Below are 20,779 nucleotides of genomic sequence, written 5' to 3'. Positions count from 1 at the left end.
ATTATTTTAACTCAAATCAGATTTTTTTTGTAACATCACTTGTTTAAATGAAAACGAAGTTTTTGATGAGATGAGCTAAATTTAGCATTAGAGAAAAGGTCTTCCGAATATTACTGCAAGTGCACTTTGACCGTGTGTTCTTCACATTAAACAAAAATCTCAATACAATCACAAAGCAAAACGACAGTGTAGCAACAACATGATGAGTCTATGGTTGTATCCTTCCATATCAATGCCTCGTCTGCGAAAAAAACAATGAACAAAGACATTGTTAAACCGCATTAGAGACTGACGAATAAATAAAAAAGAAAATGACTTATACCTTTCTTCTCTTGGATCTTCCTCCACTTTTACGGCCGCTGCCACCAAAGCTTGATGGCTTTTCACCGTCTTCATCCAAGAACTTGAACTCGTCGTCAAAACTCTCGGTAAGTCCATGCAACCTGCGTGCATCTCACAAAGATTAATCAAAACATCACACTTCAGTTAAAAACCGAATAGCAAATAAACGTACCCACTGCGTGACTTCAAGCGCTTCTCTCTCTTCTTATCCTCCTTAGTGCGAGGTGCTCGGGCAAAGAGTTCTTCTTCAACCTCTTGTTGCCTTTCATACTGTGCCATGAACTTCCTCTGTTCCTTGCTCTCAGCACCATGCCAGTCTCTGATCTGTTCAATATTATTCACACTCATTTAAGCTACAACATCAAATTAAAACCGCTACTCATATCAACTGCAAAGTAAAATTTCCTTCCAAACCCACCTCTTCAGGCCTGTCCTCGAGCTCGTCCAACACATCTTTCATGTATGTGTTTTCAGTGGCTTGTCTCAAAAGGTGCTTTTCTTTTCTAGCAGCGTCTCTCTCTTGTTTTGACGTCTTGTCATCCATAGACATAGGAGCAAACTTAGGAGGCCGATAAACTCCATCCTGAATTTAAAAAGGTAAAAACAATTAATGAAAAAGAACATTCAGCACATTTCTTCAGAGTGGATGATAAGGCTTACCAATGGTTCATCCTCCATTTTGTCAGCAAGCAAGTCTGGCTTGGGCTTATAATTAGAAACGTCTTCAGATTTTTCGGTTTCCTTTCCCTCAGAGAGGGTTTGTTCAGCAACAGACGCACCGCCTGTGGTGAGCTTCTGAATTTGGTACTGAAGCTTTTTGTCTATGGGACGAATCTATTCCAAAGAAGTACAAAAATGAGATAAATTATATTGACTCTATGTCTTGTTGACAAGTAAAGAAGAGAAGGCAAACCTTTTCTAGAAACATTCGTATCTCAACAAGGCTCCTCACAACAGGATGGCCGTCGATAGAGAAGCCTTTTGCCTTCCTTAGCAGATAATACACGAGACACTGGCAATAGCTTAGGAGTAACAGATGCTTTGCCTCGAGGTAACTCATCCCATCCGCTGTCGGATAACTGTCTGCTTTTACCTATATAATTTGCAAAACAAAAAAAAAACAAGAAAATCAGTATGTAGTGAAACATGAATCAGCCTGAGAGACATTGTGTCTCTTGTCTGAAGGGTAAAAATAGCAGATGCAAGTAATCAGAGACAATAGTTTGGTTAAATCCTTAAAAAGGAGAAAATTAACGCTATCGATACTTATTATACCAAACTGAAACTACTCCTCACAGAAGAAACAAATAATGTTATAAGATGCTGCAAATACAAGGCTTGGTACCTTTGCAGTGAGAGCCTCAACTTTGCTCCTAACCACATCTAGGCCTTCCTTCATTTCTCTCAGCAGTGTTGCTAGCTGTGGAGCTTCTCTGAGACCCGTCAAAATAACAAAACGAGACCAGTAAGAAAACGTGAAGCATATCACATCTAAACACAGAAGATCATTTTTTTTTTGCTCTGTGTGAGAAACAAATGTTTTTGAGATCTTTTGTATCATGGAATAAGCATAACTCACCTCTTTATTGTTTCGACAAGGCCCGGTTTTTTAATCTCCTCCATCATACTTGTAGAGAAACAGCTAGAAGATGACACTGCGAACAAAAAAAAAAGATAAACTAAATGTTCAGAGAAAGTAGCCCTAGAAAACCAGAACATACCATTAGATAAACATACACATTAAATCAATCGGTGAGTACGAAAATAATTAAACTTCTATAGACAGAGATTTGGCAAAGAACAAACAACTCTAACAACACAAGAGTTATGTAATAAAAAAAACTTAAGCTGGTTCTTCAATCTTTGGGCTTGCCTACAAATAATGTCTACTAGTTTACTACTTGACAAAATCCAATCAAGAATAAAGAAACGCTAATTAAAATTGATGGAAGTTTCACAAATATCTTTCAGTGACCACGATTAATTTGACCCCAGGGCCAGAGGAATCGGTGGTTTTAGACACAACGAGAGCAACTATATCACAGAGGAAGAGACACGAAGAAGAAGTACGAACTCACAGGAGTTAGAGAGCTTGATGGAGACGGTCACGGCTGCAGAAGGGCGACGGTAGAAAGGTCACGGCAACGCTGAGAAGGAAAATCGATACAGAAACTCTTTTGCTGGGACAAGGGTTTATTTGAAGACTGTAAGAGGCTTTTGTCCAATGGATATTGAAGGGCCCGATACAAAATTAAAGGTACGATATGGGCTTATTTTGGGCCCAGCTCATATACTGTTTTGCTTACTGATATAAGAGGACAAGCATAATTTTATACTGTTTTCATTTTTTTTTGTGTGCAAGTGCAACCTACTGTTTTCACTAGGTAGGCTGATTCGGGAAGTTCAGGTCTACCAAAATTTCGTTGAATTAAATCGGAAAAAGTTCAGTTTCCTTAGGTATTTTTGGATATTCCAAATTTTACCGAAACTAACCGAAATTTTGGTTAATCGATTAGTTCGGTTAAACATTTTGTTTAATTCAGTTAGTTAGTTCGATTAAAAATTTGGTTAACAATTTATCGAATCAAACCGGAAACCAATTCTTTTCCATAAACCTGCCGAATCGAATCAAACTTCTCACCGAACTAACCAAAACTTTAGTTTGGTTCAACTGGTTCGGTTCGATTTAAAATCCCATACTTAGTTTTCACCGGATCTTCATCTCCACATAAACTTATTGCCTCCTAAGGTAGTAAGGTGTAACAATAGATGAAAACAACATTTTATTTTCCCGCTCGATTATATTGGAAGACAAGAGCTCAAAATCAACTGACCAACATGTTTGCTGAAATAAACACCAACCACGGTTTTATAGAAATGGTACGTGCATATACCCGAACAAACATTTTAACTACCGGACAACAGTCACAATCATTGGACTAAGACCCAAACACTGACTCTAATCCGTTGCGAAAAGAAGCACAAGGGATTGATCACATAGCATTGACCATTCTCTTCATCTCGGCTGATCTTCTGGGATCCGGTTCTTCAATCGCTCTCTCTGTCAGCACATGCTTTATGCGGCACATTGATCTCCTCACCTATATTGACATGCATACAATTTTGATCATGAACAGAGAAATACACAACCATTTTCTCTAAGAAAGATTCATATTTCCTTTCAGAACATTCATCAATAATGTCAACAACTCAAATGGAACTGAGGCTTAATTGTCACCTTCGGAATGCGTTCAGGGTTAGGAAACATCATGTTCTGGGCTTGAAGCATCTGACGCTGAGTCATCAACATGTTTTTCTCTTTGAGAAGAACGTACCACAGCTTCTGAAGATCATCCCATGACTTGAGCCTCAGTTCTGAAGCTTTCCAACCTCGACCTAACACACCAAAATAAACAATCCTTAATCTAATATAATCAATCATCGCTTAGCAGATTACTCAGCTCTAAAACATATCACATTTGTTAATTTCATAGCACCACCAGACAAGCATTAATCTATACACTTAAGAGTAGTCACGTAGGAAACGCACCGTAGACAACAGGTTTGTCTTCGTCCTGGCTTCTGTCGAACTCAAAGAACTCCTCGAGAGGGTTTTTCGCAATCTTAACAGTCGAGGCGGCTGCTGCAGCAGTGGACTCCGATCTCGTGGAAGCAGCCACCGCTAAGAATCTCCTCCCGATAAATCTCGTGAGAAACATGGTGACAACAGCTCGCGGCTATATAATCCGACCTACCAAAGATCATCAACAACAACAGTCAGAAAATACAGATTCACAGCTAGCCACAGCTCACAGGAGAAGAGATAAGAACTAACCGGAGATAGAAAACGGGGACGGCGACGATCACGGCTACAGAGAAAGTAAAGATCAATCAAAACCCTTTCTCGAGGTTACAGGTTCACGTGGATGGATATCTGAGGCCCATTTCGAACCATGGGTAATTCTTATGCTTATTACAGGCCCAATAAAGTTGGCTAGTTTTCGTTATTTTGTAATTGCAAAAATCCACGTCATCGATCCGTCTATTTACTGTAAACGAAGTATCAACCGTCAGATTAATAATCGACGGCTGTAATGTAAAGCACTCGGATCGTCTCTAAATATATATACAGACCTTCACTGAACATCTCAATTGCTATCTTCTCTCGCCGTCTCCTATCAATATATACAGGTATCGTCTTCTTCAACAGGTCGATTAACTGAGGCTAAAATTGAACTTGATTACTGATGAATTTCGTTTGATTTTGTTCTTTCAGATATTTAGAATCTCTACAGAAACTTTGTGAGGAGATGTCAGGAAGAGGAAAGGGAGGAAAAGGATTGGGAAAGGGAGGAGCCAAGAGGCATAGGAAGGTGCTTAGGGATAACATCCAAGGTATCACCAAGCCTGCCATTCGTCGTCTTGCTCGTCGAGGTGGTGTCAAGCGTATTAGCGGTTTGATCTACGAGGAGACCAGAGGAGTCCTCAAGATCTTCCTCGAGAATGTCATCCGCGATGCCGTCACCTACACCGAGCACGCGAGGAGGAAGACTGTCACAGCCATGGATGTGGTTTATGCTTTGAAGAGGCAAGGACGCACTCTCTACGGTTTCGGCGGTTAAATCGACGGAGATGGGGATTAGGGTTTCGGAAAGTTTGGGAATTTTTTGTTTCTGTTGTCTGCGTTATCAATATGATTAGTAAAAGTAAATCCAGGTTTTAGTAACTGTGCTGTTCCTCGTCGTTAGGCATTGTTATCGTAATGTAGCTGAAAAAATCTTCAATGAAAGTTAGTTTGAACTATATGAATTCTACAAAGGTTCGGTACTCGTCTTTATGTGTCCCATGAAGTTCATGTTCACTATGTATCCCAAACGCGTTACTTTATCTTTTGTTATAAATAACCATGGGGAATTCAACACATTTTCTAGTTAGTTCTATTCTCTTTGAGCTAAATACAACTTGGAAGCATTGCAAAGAGAACTTATCTGAGTTGATTTCAATACTGCGCAAGGGGAATGTGATGCGCAGTGCAACTATAAGAATCTGTACCTTTAAGCGTTACTATGATCAGTATAACCCAAATAAAGTCACCTGTCAAGCTGTTCCAAACAGTAACCAAATTGATCTACTATTAAATTACACAAGTAAAAAAACAGCACTGTAATCCTTGATGATGCAGAAACATACATCTTTCAATTTCGAGCTTTTTGTGTTGAAAAACACAAGTCCATTAAACAAATAAGAAGCATGTTTATCAAATAAAGTAACAAACAAGACGCTCCGATAATTAACAAGGTGATTTTTTTTTTTCCAGCTAAAAAACTAGTCTAAAATAATCATTATTTTTCTTCTTACTCCGTCTTCTGCTTAGTGGGTGAAGTGCGAGTTGAGTAACGGTAGCCACTCGTCAACCTTCCCACAAACTTTAGAACTTCGTCTATCAGTATCACCGGAAGAGACACAGCCAACACCAGCAGCCACTCGTTCAAGTTCAGCGGCACTATCCCAAACACCTGAGCCAAGAACGGTACGTACAGTATCACAAAGTGTAGCCCAAAGGACACCGCCATTGCCAGGAGCAGCCACGGGTTCACCCACGGCGGCATCGACACAAGGCTGCCGTCCTGTGAGAGGGCGTTCAGGGAGTTGAACATCTCAATGGCCACCAATATCGAGAGGGAGAGTGTCGATGCTTTGATCTTCCCTTGATGGAAATACTCGCACGGGTTTGTATCGAAGGAGAATGTATGAGAGCCAGCTGTGAAAGGAGGGACTTTGAAGCCTTCCCATGATGAGCATTGGCCCCAGTTAGCTAGCTGTGAGTAGCTTACTAGGCGGTGACCGTCTTGGCTCAAGTCTATGCCCATGAAGCTGCTGTGTGTGTACCCATACGATGAAGACTCCCACCGTTGCTGCTCCCCCATACATACCAATCACCTGTAGGTAAGATTATCCATTATTAGTCTAGACTTAGAAAAAGCACCAGAAGATGAACAAGTGAGAGAAGAAAAGGTCATTGTATAACCATATATCGGAAGAGGATCCAGGGAGTGATAAGAGAGTCATCGCTTCTCCGCGGAGGCTTCTTCATAATATCCTTGTCCGGAGGATTGAATCCCAAAGCAGTAGCTGGAGGACCGTCTGTTACGAGATTCACCCACAGAAGCTGAACTGGGATCATGCCTTCTGGAATTCCAAGAGCTGCTGTCAACAATATTGATGCAACCTCACCAATGTTGGAAGAGATCATATACCTTTTATTCATAATAGTCAGATTAGTTTGATCAATATATGTTACAAGGAAGACATATACAAATGTACCAATAGAAGACTCACCTGATGAAAGCCTTCATGTTGTTGTAGATGGACCTCCCTTCACCAACAACTGCAACAATCGTGCTGAAATTATCATTTGCTAACACCATGTCAGATGCCTCCTTTGCTACCTGAAAACATAACCCCAAAGCTTTAGAGAGCTAATAGAACCAATAATCATCTGGTTGTTGCAAATGCGAGAGAAGAGAGATTATACCTCTGTGCCGGAAATGCCCATATCAGCCAACTTCAGTGCATGAGCACCATTGACTCCATCTCCAGTCATGGCAACCACTTCTCCATCTTCTTTGAGTAACCTCACAATCTCTTGTTGGTGCTTTGGTTCGGCTCTCGAGAACAAGAGCCCTCCAGTTTGTCTCATATGATTTTTCTGATCTTGAACATCCATAAATTCTTTCCCAGTCAAGCTTCTTGAAGAGATATCTTCGCCTGCTTCAAATACTCCAATTTCACGGCAGATTGCTTCTGCGGTGCTCTTGTTGTCTCCGGTAATGACCATGACTCGGATACCTGCTGTTCTGCAGTCTGCAATGGCTTGACGCACCTCCTTCCTCGGAGGATCCTTCAAACATTGAAAAGTTAGAGCATGAATAATCACCAAAAAGGAGCAATAAGGAACCAGAAAAATATAATGGTTAAACTAACTCACCCTTAAACCAACAATGTTAGATTGGACTCAATAGAAGAATAGCTGGATGAGTTGAGAAGTTTATGGTGAGCTGGATGGTCTTCGCTGCCATCATAGTAGCAAAATCTGATGGAACATCCGTATATGCAAATCCGAGACATCTTAATGCACTCATGGACATATCGTGCAGGCTTTGTAAAATAAAATCTCTTGAGTATTGGTCAAGTTCTGGTGTGGAACCATCAAGTAGCTGAATATGTGTACTCCTTTCCAATACATTTTCTACCGCACCCTGCAAAATTTCATAATATGGTCTCTTAGGTGCTGAAGAAAAGACGGGATAAATGTTTTTCAACTAATAACATACCATGTGAACCAAAGCACAAGCCACAAACTCATAGATATAAAAATTTATCCAAAATATTATTGCTAAATAAAGAAAAACAGACCTTGACCAGTAGCAGTTTCCTTCCTGAGCTGGAATCCACCATAACTCCGATTGATTTCCTGTCCCACTCGAACTCAAGAGTGGCAATCCGTTGCTCTAGTTCACTCCATAGCGGACAACAACCTTCAATAATGTTAAGAAATGTTATATACATGCCATGTTCGTTTGCTCACCTAGGTGATCCATCCGGGTGAAGATGCAAATCGATGTTCGTTTTGTGCATTATAATGCTACATCTAGATGGATCACCCAGCTGAATTTATCTCAAATTGTCACCCAAATGAAGGTGAGTCTTGATGGTGCATCAGGATGCAAATGCATCTAGTTCAGTCCAAAATGATTAATGACAAAAATGACTTTTTAAAATCAAAATATTATTTTCAAATCGTAAATTCTATTTTCTTGCATATACATTTTTCCGCTATAACCAAAAAATACATTTTCTCGCAAAAACTGAAAAACACACATTCCCGCTAAAACCGCAAGATGCGTTTTTCCGCAAAAAAAAATGTAAAACGCACATTTCCATAAAAACACATTTTTTCGGTCAAACTAGTAAAATCACACTTTACGACCAAAACCGAAAAAACGCATTTTTCCGTCAAAACCGAAAAACGCATTTTCCCGCCAAAACTCCAAAAAGCATTTTCCGGCCAAAACCGCAAAAAGCATTTTCTCGCCAAAACCGGAAACGCAATTTTCCCGCCAAAACCGGAAAAACACATTTTTTCCGCCAAAACCGGAAAACGGAATTTTTCCGCCAAAACTGGAAAACACATTTTTCCGTCAAAACCGGAAAACGCAATTTTCCCGCCAAAACCGGAAAACACAATTTTCCCGCCAAAACCGAAAAACAGAATTTTCCCGCCAAAACCTAAAAACACAATTTTCCCGTCAAAACCGGAAAACACAATTTTCCCGCCAAAACCGGAAAACAGATTTTTCCCGCCAAAACCGGAAAAACACATTTTCCCGCTAAAACCGAAAAACACAATTTTTCCGCCAAAACCGGAAAAACACAATTTTTCACGCCAAAACCGAAAAACAGAATTTTCCCGCCAAAACTGGAAAAACGCATTTTCCCGCCAAAACCAGAAAAACACAATTTCCCGCCAAAACCGGAAAACGGAATTTTTCCGCCAAAACTGGAAAAACGCATTTTCCCGCCAAAACTGGAAAAACGCATTTTCCCGCCAAAACTGGAAAAACGCATTTTCCCGCCAAAACTGGAAAAACGCATTTTCCCGCCAAAACTGGAAAAACGCATTTTCCCGCCAAAACCGGAAAACACAATTTTTCCACCAAAATCGCGAAAAAGCTTTTCCCGCCAAAATCACGAAAAAAAAACTTTCCCGCCAAAATCGTGAAAAAAAACTTTTCTTGTCGAAAACACTTTTCCCGCCAAAACCGCAAAAATACACTTTTCCCGTCCAAACCGCAAAACTTATTTTCCCGCCAAACCCATAAAAACGTATTTTCCGCCGAAACCACGAAAATACACTTTTTCGCCAAAAACTTATTTTTCCTCAAAAACCGCAAAAATATTTTCAGCCAAAACGGTAAAAATGTTATTTTTCCGCCGAAACGTAAAAAATTATATTTTAGTCATTTTATTAACAAGTCCAACTGGATGCAGATGGAAGTTAAAAAATGAAAAGCAAGCGAACATAGTTGCATTCAGATGATTCATCTGGAAGCATGGACAAAATGAAGAAACGAACAACAAACAGATGGAGCATCTAGATAAGATATCTAGATGGACCACATCCAGATGTACAAACTAACAGGGCCACAATAGTTTATTGCATCTGATAAAAATATAATTAAGAATACATATGTAAGACATCGCCATCAGCCAAAGTCGAAGCATTAGTCGACCCTTCAGGGAATCTCATTTTCTCAACCAAAACCTGCTCAAGGAAACAAACACCAATAAAAAAATGGTTGAAAAGAAGAAGAGAAAAGGACCAAGATAGTGTAGTAACAAACTGATTATCAGATTGCTCGACATTAGCATCGTTGCAAATGGCAGCAACCTTTGCAATCATCTGAAGATTTACATCCATCCGACCTGCTGGCCAATCTTCAATCTTCCCATCTCATGGATCAAACGAGGTACCCTCAACATTAAATTATCTAAGCGTTCCAATTCTAGAACCCATAGCAACAAGCCTCGAAACAGCCATCTGATTGGTCGTCAGAGTTCCAGTTTTATCAGAGCATATAAACGTTGTGCATCCAAGAGTCTCCACACTGGGCAGCTTCCTAACCAGAGCGTTCTTCTGCGCCATCTTCCGCGTCCCAAGAGCCAAACACGTGGTAATATCCGCCGGAAGACCTTCTGGAATCGCAGCAACCGCTTACGCCACAACAATCTCAAAGTAGTACGTGCACTTCTCGAAGGAGAACTTGAAGTTTCTACGCCAGCCGTCGACATACTCCCAGGAGAGAAATTACTTGACGTTGATGAGCCACACCAACGCACAAATCAACCCAATGATAATCGTCAGAGCTTCTCCCAACTCGTTGAGCTTCTTCCTCAGAGGAGTATCTTCCTCGTGTTGTGCAGCTCCTTGAATCTGTGAGTGTACTCTTCCAATCTCAGTACTCATCCCAGAGCCTGTAACTAAGCATATACAGCTCCCATTCACAACGGTGGCTCCTGCAAACACCATACATTTCTTCCCTTGAATATCAACATTCTCCTCCACAGGCTTAGTGTCTTACTAACCGCCTCTCTCTCTCTCTCTCTCTCCTGTCAAGGAGCCCTGCTCGACTCTCAGCGTTGAACTAACCAAAGCCACCACACGCATATCGGTAGGGACCTTATCACCCACCCTGAGCTCCACAATGTCACCAGGAACAAGCTCCTTAGCAGGCAAGCTGGATACTCTATTCCCATCGCGCATAACCGTAGCTTGCTGAGACTGAATCTCCTTCAAAGCCTCCAACGCCTTCTCGGCATTAGTCTCTTGCCAGATCCCAACAATGGCGTTAACAATCAAGATCAAGAAAATCACCAGCGGCTCGACAAACGCGGTGATCCCCATCTCCCCTCCTTCCTCCCCATCAACGAAGGCGGAGATAACAGCAGCCGCCAAAAGAATACGAACCAACGTGTTATTGAGCTGCTCCAGTATCACCTTGAAAATAGATGTCCCCTCAGGCTTCTCTAGCTCGTTTAAACCGTAGATCTGATGACGCTTCACCACCTCTTCAGTAGTTAACCCTTTGTCACAGCTAACACCGAACGTCTCCTCGCATTCTCTAACGTGTCTTTAGCCCAAGCGTGAAAAGTATCAAGCTTTAACGATCCAGAAGCCTTGGCTTGCTTATTCACCGAGTCTTCACCTCCTTTCCCCATTACATCCTCCCACTAACCAAATAATAAAAAATATTCAGTTCACAATAGTGCAAACATATCAATCAAAGATTGTTTATTTATATTCTTAATAGAGTTTTAATGGCTTGTATCGTTCCTGGAAAGTGACGCCTGACGAGAGCACGATCTGTATAAGATAATTTGCAATTGAGTCCTTGTATTCTCTGTGGTTTCTGTATTCTCTATTCTTTGTTACGTTACTTAAGGGGCTGAAAGTGTAAATTGCCAGGCTTTTGAGGGGCGTTACGTTGTTTTAAATAATTTTTTCTTAGTTTAGATATTCATTAAAAAAAATTTTTACATTTAGAGACACTTTCTAACATTCAAATTACACTACAATACATTTATCATTTGATACACATTTTTAAAGACTCTTATGACCCAAAACTAAACAGAATCTCTGACCTCTTCTTATTTTATTTTATTATTTTTCTTATTATACTTTATGATTTATTTACTTTTATCTCAAGTTCTAAAATATATTAAACAAAAATAATTATCATAATAAACTATATATAAAATTCTCTATCTTTTAAGATCTAGAGAAAAAGACAAAAATAACACTAAATCAAGTTTATGTTCCCAAACTAGCACTCAAGGTCAAAAGTCACAAAAATAGCACTTAATGTTTTATCAAAAGTCACAAACTTAGGGTTTAGAGTTAAAGGGTGGGGTTTAGGATTTAGGGTTTAGGGTTTAGGGTTTAGATTTTAGAAAAGGGTTTAGATTTTAGGGTTAAGGGTTTAGAGTTTAGGGTTTAAGGTTTAGAGTTTAGGGTTTAGGGTTTATGGTTTAGGGTTTGGAGTTTAGGGTTTAGGGTTTAGGGTTTAGAGTTGAGAAATGAGGTTTAGGAGATTTGCCCTAAGATCTATGTTCATATATATATTATATATATTAATGTGTAAACAAAATGTGGACGTGGACACCAAAACGTGGATAACAGAATTATAAATTAGTCGTGGACATGAACATCTTAACAGAATTATAAATTAGTTGTGGATATGGACAATATTCCTTCGATTCCATTCATCATCTCGTGATCTAAATTCAACTCTAATCAAAATTACATCCATCCACATCATGACAAAGCGCAAATTTCTTAGATCAGAAATCTCTGACATGCAAGATCTATTACTCTTCGGCAAAAAGTAAATGCTTCTTCGATTTTTCTCTTCGCTCATACTCACAATATCATTTTTTTCTCTTCTTGATTGAAGTTTAATTGCAAATAATTTATCAATTGAGCTGAAGAAGCCAAATGTTTGTATTGGAGATAACATAGTCTTTGTCCATGTTTTATTGTATAATTTTAGTAACATGAGTCCATGTCCACGTATTGTTGTATAGTTTTATGAAATCAAAACTGAGAGTTTGTCCATGTTATCTAATATAAACACATTAACATCACATATCCGCACATTACTCATCACTCATCCACAAATCACCCAACCACAAATCACCCAACCACGCATCACTAGTCCACAAATCACTCATCCACAAGTGTCATTTCCATTAAAGGCAAAATTGTCCACAATCTGTTGTTGGCCCATAACAAAGTGTGTCACATGTAAGAAGTGTCTCTAGGTGTAATAGAAAGTCAAAAAGTGTCTTTTAGTGTAATCAACTCTTCGTTAAATGTGTGCGAATATTTGCTTTTAGGGAAGCGATGAAGATTTCATACGTCGATGGGCCGGTTGGAGTCTTCCACGTCACGTGGACACGTCGATCACATGGGACGGGCTCTGCCACACCAATTTGTACACGTGGTGAGATGTTATTGGTTAAAGAAAATTAACAAGTTGCTTTTCAAGTTGGCAAAAAAGTAGCATGGGAATTTGCCAAGTTGAATTTGAATTACAAAATAATACTATTAGATCAAATCTATACTTACAACCGTTCTCTCTCTAGACTACTTTCCCCTGGATACTTTGGAATCTCTGGAAGGGGTGGAATGCTCTAATGTTTGAAAAGACCCGTATATCAGCTTCTTCAATGGTTACTAAAGCTCTAGAAGAAGCAAAGATTTGGAATAAGGTTAACTCGAATGTTCTGGCATGCGAGGAAGTTCAGGTTCAACCTCCTACTGTTCAAAATATATGGACTAAGCCTCCCTTGGATTCCATCAAATGTAACATTGGAATGGCTTGGAGTAGTTTGGGACCGTTTACGGGAGCAAGTTGGATCACAAGAGATAGCTGTGGGCGTCCTATTCATCATAGTCGTCGAGATTTATGTTCCTCTGTCACAATTAAACCCGAATCTAACATGGTATCAGAGCCCAGATCCTAATAAGTTAAACCCCTAATTAATATTAACCCTACCCGACCGGGTATATAGGTCGTAATTGACTCGCTCGACCGAGTATAACTGTCTTAAAAAGTTTCCGAGATTTCTAGCCGATAAGAGCCATCATCTCGAGAAGGGGTATTAAGGGATATGTATCCCACATTGGACAATCAATGGGATATTAAGTAATATATAAAGGGCTAGGGCCAATCCAGTAATTGCCAATTGGTTTTAAGTTGGAAGCCCACAATTAAACCCGAATCTAACAGTTTACGGGAGCAAGCTGGATCACAAGAGATATCTGTGGGCGTCCTATTCATCATAGTCGTCGAGCTTTCTGTTCCTCTGCCTATAAACGGGAGTCAGATCTTAAATCTCTTCTTTGGGCTATAGAAGCGATGGGTAGCTTGCGGGTCAAGAAAGTTATCTTTGAAGCTTCTTCTTTCGAGGTTAGACAGTCCCTCTTACACCCCTATCACTATATGGATCTCCTACCCCTTATCCAACGAATCCTAGCTCTCTTACACTGTTTTGAGGTATGGTCTATATTCTATGTATCTGATCAGAATAACAGTGTAGCACAAGCAATTGCAAAAAGCGTGGTTACAGGGGCTCGCTCACAATCGTATGTTGGGTCTGGGGGCCCTTTGTGGCTGCAACAACTTATTCAGCAAGAGGCAGGGAATTAAGTTTTTTTTTCCTCCGTTCTCTGGTGGTTTTTAAGTTTCCCCATTTTCTATAGCTCTTTTATAAGAGTGCTGTGGTACCTACTAGTACTTGTATTTTTCTCAGCTTTTTTTATATTCCTTTGTCTTTGCAGTAACATTGTCCTTTTGGACTTTTTTTTTTTCCGTCTGAAATTATTATTAAAGGTGTAAGCCCAAAAGGGCACAGCCATACAAAACAAAACAAAAACAAAAACAAAAGGCCCAAACCCAAGGCCCATCTGAAAACCAACCGAAACATAAGACGCCATTCGACCAGTCACTATACAAACGAAAGGAAAAAAAAACACGTGTTGCAACCTCAACAACGAGGAGCGAAAGATACACGTGTTGACCAACCATCGACACCACGACTGAAGAGTCATCGCCGGAACAACTCGCCGCCGATCCACCGGACACACCGGAAACAGGACGTTGAAGAGAAGAAGCCGTCGAGATGACTCTGGCAGTAAACAAGCCACAACTCCGAGTCTTTTGTCGCAGTAATACCATAAGTCGGTGAGCATCAATCGACCCTAGTCGAGAGCAAACCGTAGCAGTCGAAACACCACAAACGCCAAAAGATCGAGTCAAGAAACTGAAGCCGTGAAAACCCCGGAGAAACGCCGACGTCATCACCGGAAGAAGGTGAGACTCGGAGCCAGAATCCAACGACTACACCGGAGCTGCTGGTGCATCGTCGGAACCAAAAGCCGACCAATCGACTCTGAAGAAGACGTCGTTGTCAGAACTGGTGCCCGATCCACGGGAGACCTAAGCCGGTGAACGGAACCGGCGAGCAAGTTTCATCTCTCTTCTTTCTCTGTGAAAGATGAAGATAGGGAACAGAGAGAAGAGAGAGAGAACGCAAGTCCTTTTGGACTTTCAAATTAATGAAAACTCAGTGTTAAAAAAAAAGAAACTTCTCAAGCAATTTTCGTGTCCGGTGGCCGGCGGCGTCCTCCGTCGTCGGTCACAACCGACTCTTTTTATTTTTTGTTTTGTCTGATGTATCATATTTCGATCTACAAATCGACTGTTTCTTCCGCATGGTCGGATTTTAATCTTCGCTAGGCGAGTAGTATCTTTTTGTTGTGTTTCCTTTCGATTCAAACAGATCTGTGCTTCATGTTTTTTAACCTTTTCGGTTTTGAATCGATTAATAATGCTTAAATCTAGATCTCTTCTTTCGCAAAAAAATATCAGATTCCATTTGTTTGTGTTGGGTTTCTCTTTCTTTTCAAAGATACGCACTTAATCCTCTTTAGTGAGAGTCAATCTTTACTTTTTATGTAAAGCCGGATGGCTTTTAGTAAAGTTTCTTTACGGAGAGGAAGCGGTGGTTTTGGATTGCAATCGGCGGTTTTGACAGAGGTTTAGCAGAGTCGGCGTCTCTTTGTGATGACGGTCCGACAAAAGATCTCTTGATAACAGTCCGAGTTATCTCTGTTTTATCATCGGCGAAGGATGGAGTTTCCAGAACACAAACGAAGGCTGGAGCGATAGTTGGAGATCGAAGGTCTTGGCGTTATCAGTAAGGGTTCCATGGCTTACGAGGGTTGAGAAGCAAAGATCGGAGGATTGACCAGAATAGTCACGACGGTGAATAACTATGGTGGCTGTCACTTGTCACTGCCGCCTTGCATGAAAGACATGCATGGAACACGTGTTTTGAGTTTCTTCACCTGCTGAATCGTGGATGGACAACAATTACAATCCGTTCTTCTTCTATGGTTTTGGTATTGGGCTTCTCTTTGTGTTTAATATAAAATGGATCATGTCTGTAATGTTCAAGCCTTGTAAATTTGTCCATTGGACTGTACTAATGAAATCTTGTTGACAAAAAAAAAAGATCAAATCTATACTTTATATTTTAATATTATCTAGCCATTAATTTTAAATACATAAAAACAAAATATATATATCTATTATTTCTAATTTTAATGTTTCTGATTCAGTTTAATTAGATTGATCCCTTTTCTTGGTCAAAAGAGTGTTCCTTTTTATTTTAGAGATTTAAATTCTTTCAGATTTGTTTTGTTATCAGTTCCAGAGTCTAGTTTGACATAGTGTCTACGGTCTAGGGTGAAGTGGGTTCATTTTTGGGCCCCGACGCCAATATTTTCGTATTGGGCTTAGGACCCGCCATGGATAAAACGGGATGAAGGATTGGATTAGGTAATAATGATCTGAAGATATTGGAATGAAAAGGCTGAAAAGCTTGAGAAGTCAAAATGAGACGAATTGTTGTAACCAAGAGTCTGCACTGAACATAGTAGGTGCTGGACTGAGTCTGCATAGAAAAGTATAAACTCATAAAATAGATTTATAATTACATAGAAGGAATAAAATAGCCAAAGTTGATAACTTGCATGCCATTATTTCACACACCATATGCATTTTTTATCGATTTTTAGAATGGATAGAAAAACTGGAAGTTGATGACTTGCATCCCATTACTTTATGTTTTTGTGTATATACATATACACAAATGGACACATAGACCCTCTGGTTATAACCTAAAACAATATCGATCAATCATTGGTCTTTCTAGACCCGCCATGTTCTCGTTCCGTACCGTCCTTCTTCTGGTTCTCTTCGCCTTGATAGCTTTTGTTGGATCAACCAATGGTATTCTCCTATCATATATGTACTACATGAACATGTTACATGTACCTTATAATATGTGTGAAGAATTGAATGAATAATGAGTTCACTAACTTGCGATCGCACGAATAGGAGAACCAGGGTGTGGTTCATCTCCGAGCCGGGAAGAAATGTACGACGAACAGACGCAACGAAGTGCGGAAAGTGGGGACATGTTTAATAGGATCACTCTCGATTGCCAAACTACTGGTGGAAGCAGTCGCGCACACAGCGGTTCTGAGACGATTATAGAACTATCTATTGGATTCTTCTTTCTTATTTGGGTCGTCATTGGAATCTGGATTGTCTTTGTCAAAAGACAAAAGGCCATGAACGCAGCCGCTATCACACCCTACTCGGGTAATATTATCGAAGTTCACGTTTCATTATTTTTTACATATACTATAATTATTTTTTGGCCACGAAAATACTAGAATTATTCGACACAACTTTACAAACGGAGAGTTTCCACCTGAGTTAGAACATGCAACGAACGTGTGGTTATATAAATTATACGTATGTATGATTTAATAGGAGAAGTGGGAGCTAAAGAGATGGGTTATGGAATGGATGAAAAGACAAAGACTGTTGCCATGAGTACTTCGACAGGGAAGCTGTCAAGTGGTGACACAAATGTTTGAGGTTAAACTCGTTTGGATCTTGAAAACTTTCTACTGTTGTATTCTATTTAATTATTTATAAATAACGCTATGATGACATTCATTTCTACTTTTTTATACATTAATCCATAACAATTGTCGTATAATGATTGATGCGGCTGCAGTGGTTGGTAAGTCACGTACAATTCACGTTGAATATATGTATAACACTAGATTATATTAATTTCAAACGTTAAGTTATCTGAAAGATATCAAATTCTTACAAAGAAGTTTCTTCAACTCAGAGGTCGTTTATGTACCTCGCACGGAGAATCTAAGGGCGGATAGCTTAGCACGCATTGCTAGGAAACAACCGTCTTTCGTCGTTCAGATGGATGCGGAGTTACCGATTTGGTTTACAGAGTCAAGTTGAGTCTGTTAATGTCTTTGTTGTCAAAAAAAAAATATTAATTTCAAACGTTATCAGATAACAATAATATAATCTTGGAGGAAATATGTAAACCATACCAGATTTTAATATAGTCTAAGAGGAAAGACCACGGGAAGTTCCACTATTATACTATATATAAGACCCAAAACTAACTAGTCGTTATATACTAGGTGCTGTCAAACTCAACAAACAAAAAGGTAGTTTGTGTAATCTTTTGGAAAGAATGTCTTACTCTTTCTCAAAAAAGCAAAATAATAATAACTAGAGCTTGCGTACCGATGTTAATTTTTTACATTTTTATAAATTATTTAATGATGTTTCTAAATACACAAGTTATTTAGATTTTTTAAAATTCTTATAAACCTATCCATATTCGGAATGATCCGAGTCCGAACTCCGTCCGAAAATTTATAATATCCGAACAAATTTTAATTTTAACCCAAAAATTTGATATCCAAAAAGCCGATCGGTATCCGAACGGGTACCTTGATACCCATGTCTAACTGATTTTATAAACAAATAAAAAAATTATTAATCGATTGAATTCTTGTCATGAATGAATTAATTTCATTCAAATTTGTTAAATTATTCTGGTTAACACTAAAATAAGTGTTGTCAAATTATTGTGTTAAATATCAAAGAAATAATTAGGAAGAGTGAAAAAAGAAATGTAAAAAATATAATAAAAACACTTAAAAATAAGTAAATTCTATTTTGTATTCTGTAATAAATGACGTTGAATTATTTAAAAAACAAAATAAATAAAATGATTTAAATTAGTAAAAAAAACAATGTAAGAAATCAATTAAAAATAAATGTTTAGTTTTGTTTTGTATTTTAGTTTTAATAGAATATAAATGTATATAGACAACGAAGACAGCCCAAGCGAATCACGTATCCCCTTTAACGAAGAAGTCTTAAATGTATTCACAATACCAATGACACGTGGCGGCCTTACGAGGCTTTTAGAACAAAGAAGCTGACGTGGGGATGTCAGAGAGCTCCTCTCAAATTTTATCTATTCTATTAAAATAGCAGTGTGACCCATTGATAAAAATATGGTCCAACTATTATTTCTTTTATCTTTATCATTATTTAGAATATTATTTATTATGTTTTATGCCATTAGACCTATATTTAAATTACCAATTGAAAAGATCTAAAAAGATGTAAAACAAAAAATATACCTAGAATCTAGTTGTGTTTTAAACATAAAGTTTTCTTATTTACGGTAACTAATGAGACATAAACTTTTGAGAAGCAACTCGATCACGAGTTGTTCATAAACGACTTCGTCCGTTGATAAGTAACCAAAGAGAGCAGCTAAAATTAGATATTTATTGTCTACTGTTAAGCAAAATAATGAAACTAAGACTCCTAAACTGGATACGAAGAGGATGGGCTGTTAATTAAGCAAGAAGTTATGCTTAGCTACGACTTCTAAACCAGATGTCGTTGCTAAGAATCCTAAACCAGACTCGAAGAGGATGCGTTGTTAAGCAAGAAGTTGATGATATACGAGGTTGATAATCTAACAATGGAGCATAGAATATCGTAGCTGGTCTGTATCAAGTTGATATCGGCAACGAAAAAATCACCGGTTGGTATCAATTTGATATCTGCTACACAGTATGCAAGCTTACGGAATGTCAGAGAAGACCCTGCAGTTCCATTATATATTGGGTTACATAGCATCATATAAGAAGCAAAGCATCAATGAGGATGGTCAAAGTTAACGTACGTTTGTTAATTCATGCACACACACGTGTTTGTTAATTTATACACGTACGTTTTTGTTAATGGATGAGTTTGGTCTGTTTCAATTACATAAACTTGGAGCGCATGATTTTAGAATGTAATTCATGCACGTACATGTTTTCATTAAGCTATAACGATAAGGACGAAGGAGTGATATACAAAAATTATTTTGAGATGCTGTGGTTAAGAATATTAAACCACTACTAATCAATAATACACAAACCGAAGTAAACCATCTATGATTGTTTGGTAGATATATTTAATTGTTGTGAGTGCTTGCCAAGGTAATTTAATTATAGTAAATAGCATATATTTGACATTTTTAATTTACGGCAACATATATATATATATATATATATATATATATATATATATATTAGAGTGCTCGGCAAGGTCAAAATATATGCTATTAAATTCGTATTACCCGAGATCTATGCTCAAATGACCATTATGTATAGCGATAGTAAGTATGACCAATCATTGTGGGTCCCATCGATATCAACCCCCCTTGTTTAAAACCTATATAAGACTCCTTTCTTCCATTCATATAATTCATCCTTATATAATCGAAAGCGCATTTTTTTTTTTGGATTATAGACAAAAATTGATGTTACTTAATATTTTTGGGATAGTTGTACATTATTATATAACAAAATTGTATTATATCGAAGAAGAAAATTTGTTTAAAATTATATAATTTGTAAATTAGGCAACCCCCAATATCTCTCTCTCTAGCTTAGACATTTACTCAAATCCAGGGAAATGTACATGGTGGGTATTTGTTTTGGACCAGCGGATCTTGGTTCCATACATACTTACCCGAGATCCGACCGGGATCCAAATTACATAAAATGTTTTATGTATGTTAGGTATATTTGGGTGTTTCATATATGTTTTCGGCATTGCGGATATTCTTTTTTTTTTGGTTTTGGGTTTGAGTTTATAGTTATCCTTTCAGTTTTCAGGTAAAATTTCAAATTAAAAATATATTTCGGGTATTCAGACAAAAGTTTGGGTATTTTTTGGTTCCTCGATATATTTCGGGAAGCATTTCAGATTTTTTGGGTATTTAAATATATTTTGGGTATTTTTTGGTTTTTGGATATTTTCAAGTTTCAAATCATGTTTCATGTTTTCGGATACTTCTAATCTTTTCAAATCTTAAATATCTGAACCGACCTAGACATGCTATGTAC

General features: G+C 38.4%; 4 protein-coding genes and 1 pseudogene across 4 annotated transcripts; 2 read left to right on the top strand and 3 right to left on the bottom strand.

The window, feature by feature from the left end:
- Positions 1-87: 87 nt before the first annotated feature.
- On the bottom strand, positions 88-2,515 carry LOC106294763 (neuroguidin). Its single transcript, XM_013730409.1, has 9 exons — positions 2,421-2,515; positions 1,922-1,997; positions 1,688-1,775; positions 1,256-1,435; positions 1,003-1,176; positions 761-925; positions 515-666; positions 323-443; positions 88-241 (listed from the first exon to the last, which is right to left on the bottom strand). Exons 2-9 carry the CDS (start codon positions 1,966-1,968, stop codon positions 230-232), a joined length of 939 nt encoding a protein of 312 aa, XP_013585863.1. The 5' UTR covers positions 1,969-1,997; positions 2,421-2,515; the 3' UTR covers positions 88-229.
- A 595-nt stretch (positions 2,516-3,110) lies between these two features.
- On the bottom strand, positions 3,111-4,269 carry LOC106292929 (39S ribosomal protein L47, mitochondrial). Its single transcript, XM_013728598.1, has 4 exons — positions 4,178-4,269; positions 3,893-4,093; positions 3,581-3,738; positions 3,111-3,443 (listed from the first exon to the last, which is right to left on the bottom strand). The coding sequence occupies exons 2-4, from the start codon at positions 4,059-4,061 to the stop codon at positions 3,336-3,338; spliced, it is 435 nt and encodes a 144-aa protein (XP_013584052.1). The 5' UTR covers positions 4,062-4,093; positions 4,178-4,269; the 3' UTR covers positions 3,111-3,335.
- A 227-nt stretch (positions 4,270-4,496) lies between these two features.
- LOC106292804 (histone H4) lies at positions 4,497-5,147 on the top strand. The gene is made up of 2 exons (XM_013728461.1): positions 4,497-4,533; positions 4,619-5,147. The coding sequence occupies exon 2, from the start codon at positions 4,653-4,655 to the stop codon at positions 4,962-4,964; it is 312 nt and encodes a 103-aa protein (XP_013583915.1). The 5' UTR covers positions 4,497-4,533; positions 4,619-4,652; the 3' UTR covers positions 4,965-5,147.
- Positions 5,148-5,587: 440 nt separating this feature from the next.
- On the bottom strand, positions 5,588-11,170 carry LOC106343861 (annotated as a pseudogene).
- Positions 11,171-16,664: 5,494 nt separating this feature from the next.
- On the top strand, positions 16,665-17,416 carry LOC106294356. The gene is made up of 3 exons (XM_013729909.1): positions 16,665-16,760; positions 16,869-17,135; positions 17,310-17,416. Exons 1-3 carry the CDS (start codon positions 16,691-16,693, stop codon positions 17,414-17,416), a joined length of 444 nt encoding a protein of 147 aa, XP_013585363.1. The 5' UTR covers positions 16,665-16,690.
- Positions 17,417-20,779: the final 3,363 nt, after the last annotated feature.

This window comes from Brassica oleracea, chromosome C5, assembly GCF_000695525.1.
Source record: "Brassica oleracea var. oleracea cultivar TO1000 chromosome C5, BOL, whole genome shotgun sequence".
NCBI lineage: Eukaryota > Viridiplantae > Streptophyta > Magnoliopsida > Brassicales > Brassicaceae > Brassica > Brassica oleracea.
Note: the sequence above shows the minus strand (reverse complement) of the source record. Positions and strands in the feature narration are given on the sequence as shown.

Bases quoted from the DNA above. Each gene is read 5' to 3' on its own strand.
- LOC106294763 (XM_013730409.1), bottom strand. From the start codon at position 1,968: ATGATGGAGGAGATTAAAAAACCGGGCCTTGTCGAAACAATAAAGAG. The intron at 1,177-1,255 runs GTTTGCCTTCTC...TCTTTGGAATAG, and splicing joins TACGAATGTTTCTAGAAAAG to ATTCGTCCCATAGACAAAAA. The intron at 444-514 runs GTACGTTTATTT...AGATGCACGCAG, and splicing joins CGCTTGAAGTCACGCAGTGG to GTTGCATGGACTTACCGAGA.
- LOC106292929 (XM_013728598.1), bottom strand. From the start codon at position 4,061: ATGTTTCTCACGAGATTTATCGGGAGGAGATTCTTAGCGGTGGCTGCT. The intron at 3,739-3,892 runs GTGCGTTTCCTA...TTGGTGTGTTAG, and splicing joins AGACAAACCTGTTGTCTACG to GTCGAGGTTGGAAAGCTTCA. The intron at 3,444-3,580 runs GTGACAATTAAG...ATGTCAATATAG, and splicing joins ACCCTGAACGCATTCCGAAG to GTGAGGAGATCAATGTGCCG.
- LOC106292804 (XM_013728461.1), top strand. From the start codon at position 4,653: ATGTCAGGAAGAGGAAAGGGAGGAAAAGGATTGGGAAAGGGAGGAGCC.
- LOC106294356 (XM_013729909.1), top strand. From the start codon at position 16,691: ATGTTCTCGTTCCGTACCGTCCTTCTTCTGGTTCTCTTCGCCTTGATA. The intron at 16,761-16,868 runs GTATTCTCCTAT...TCGCACGAATAG, and splicing joins TTTTGTTGGATCAACCAATG to GAGAACCAGGGTGTGGTTCA. The intron at 17,136-17,309 runs GTAATATTATCG...ATGATTTAATAG, and splicing joins CGCTATCACACCCTACTCGG to GAGAAGTGGGAGCTAAAGAG.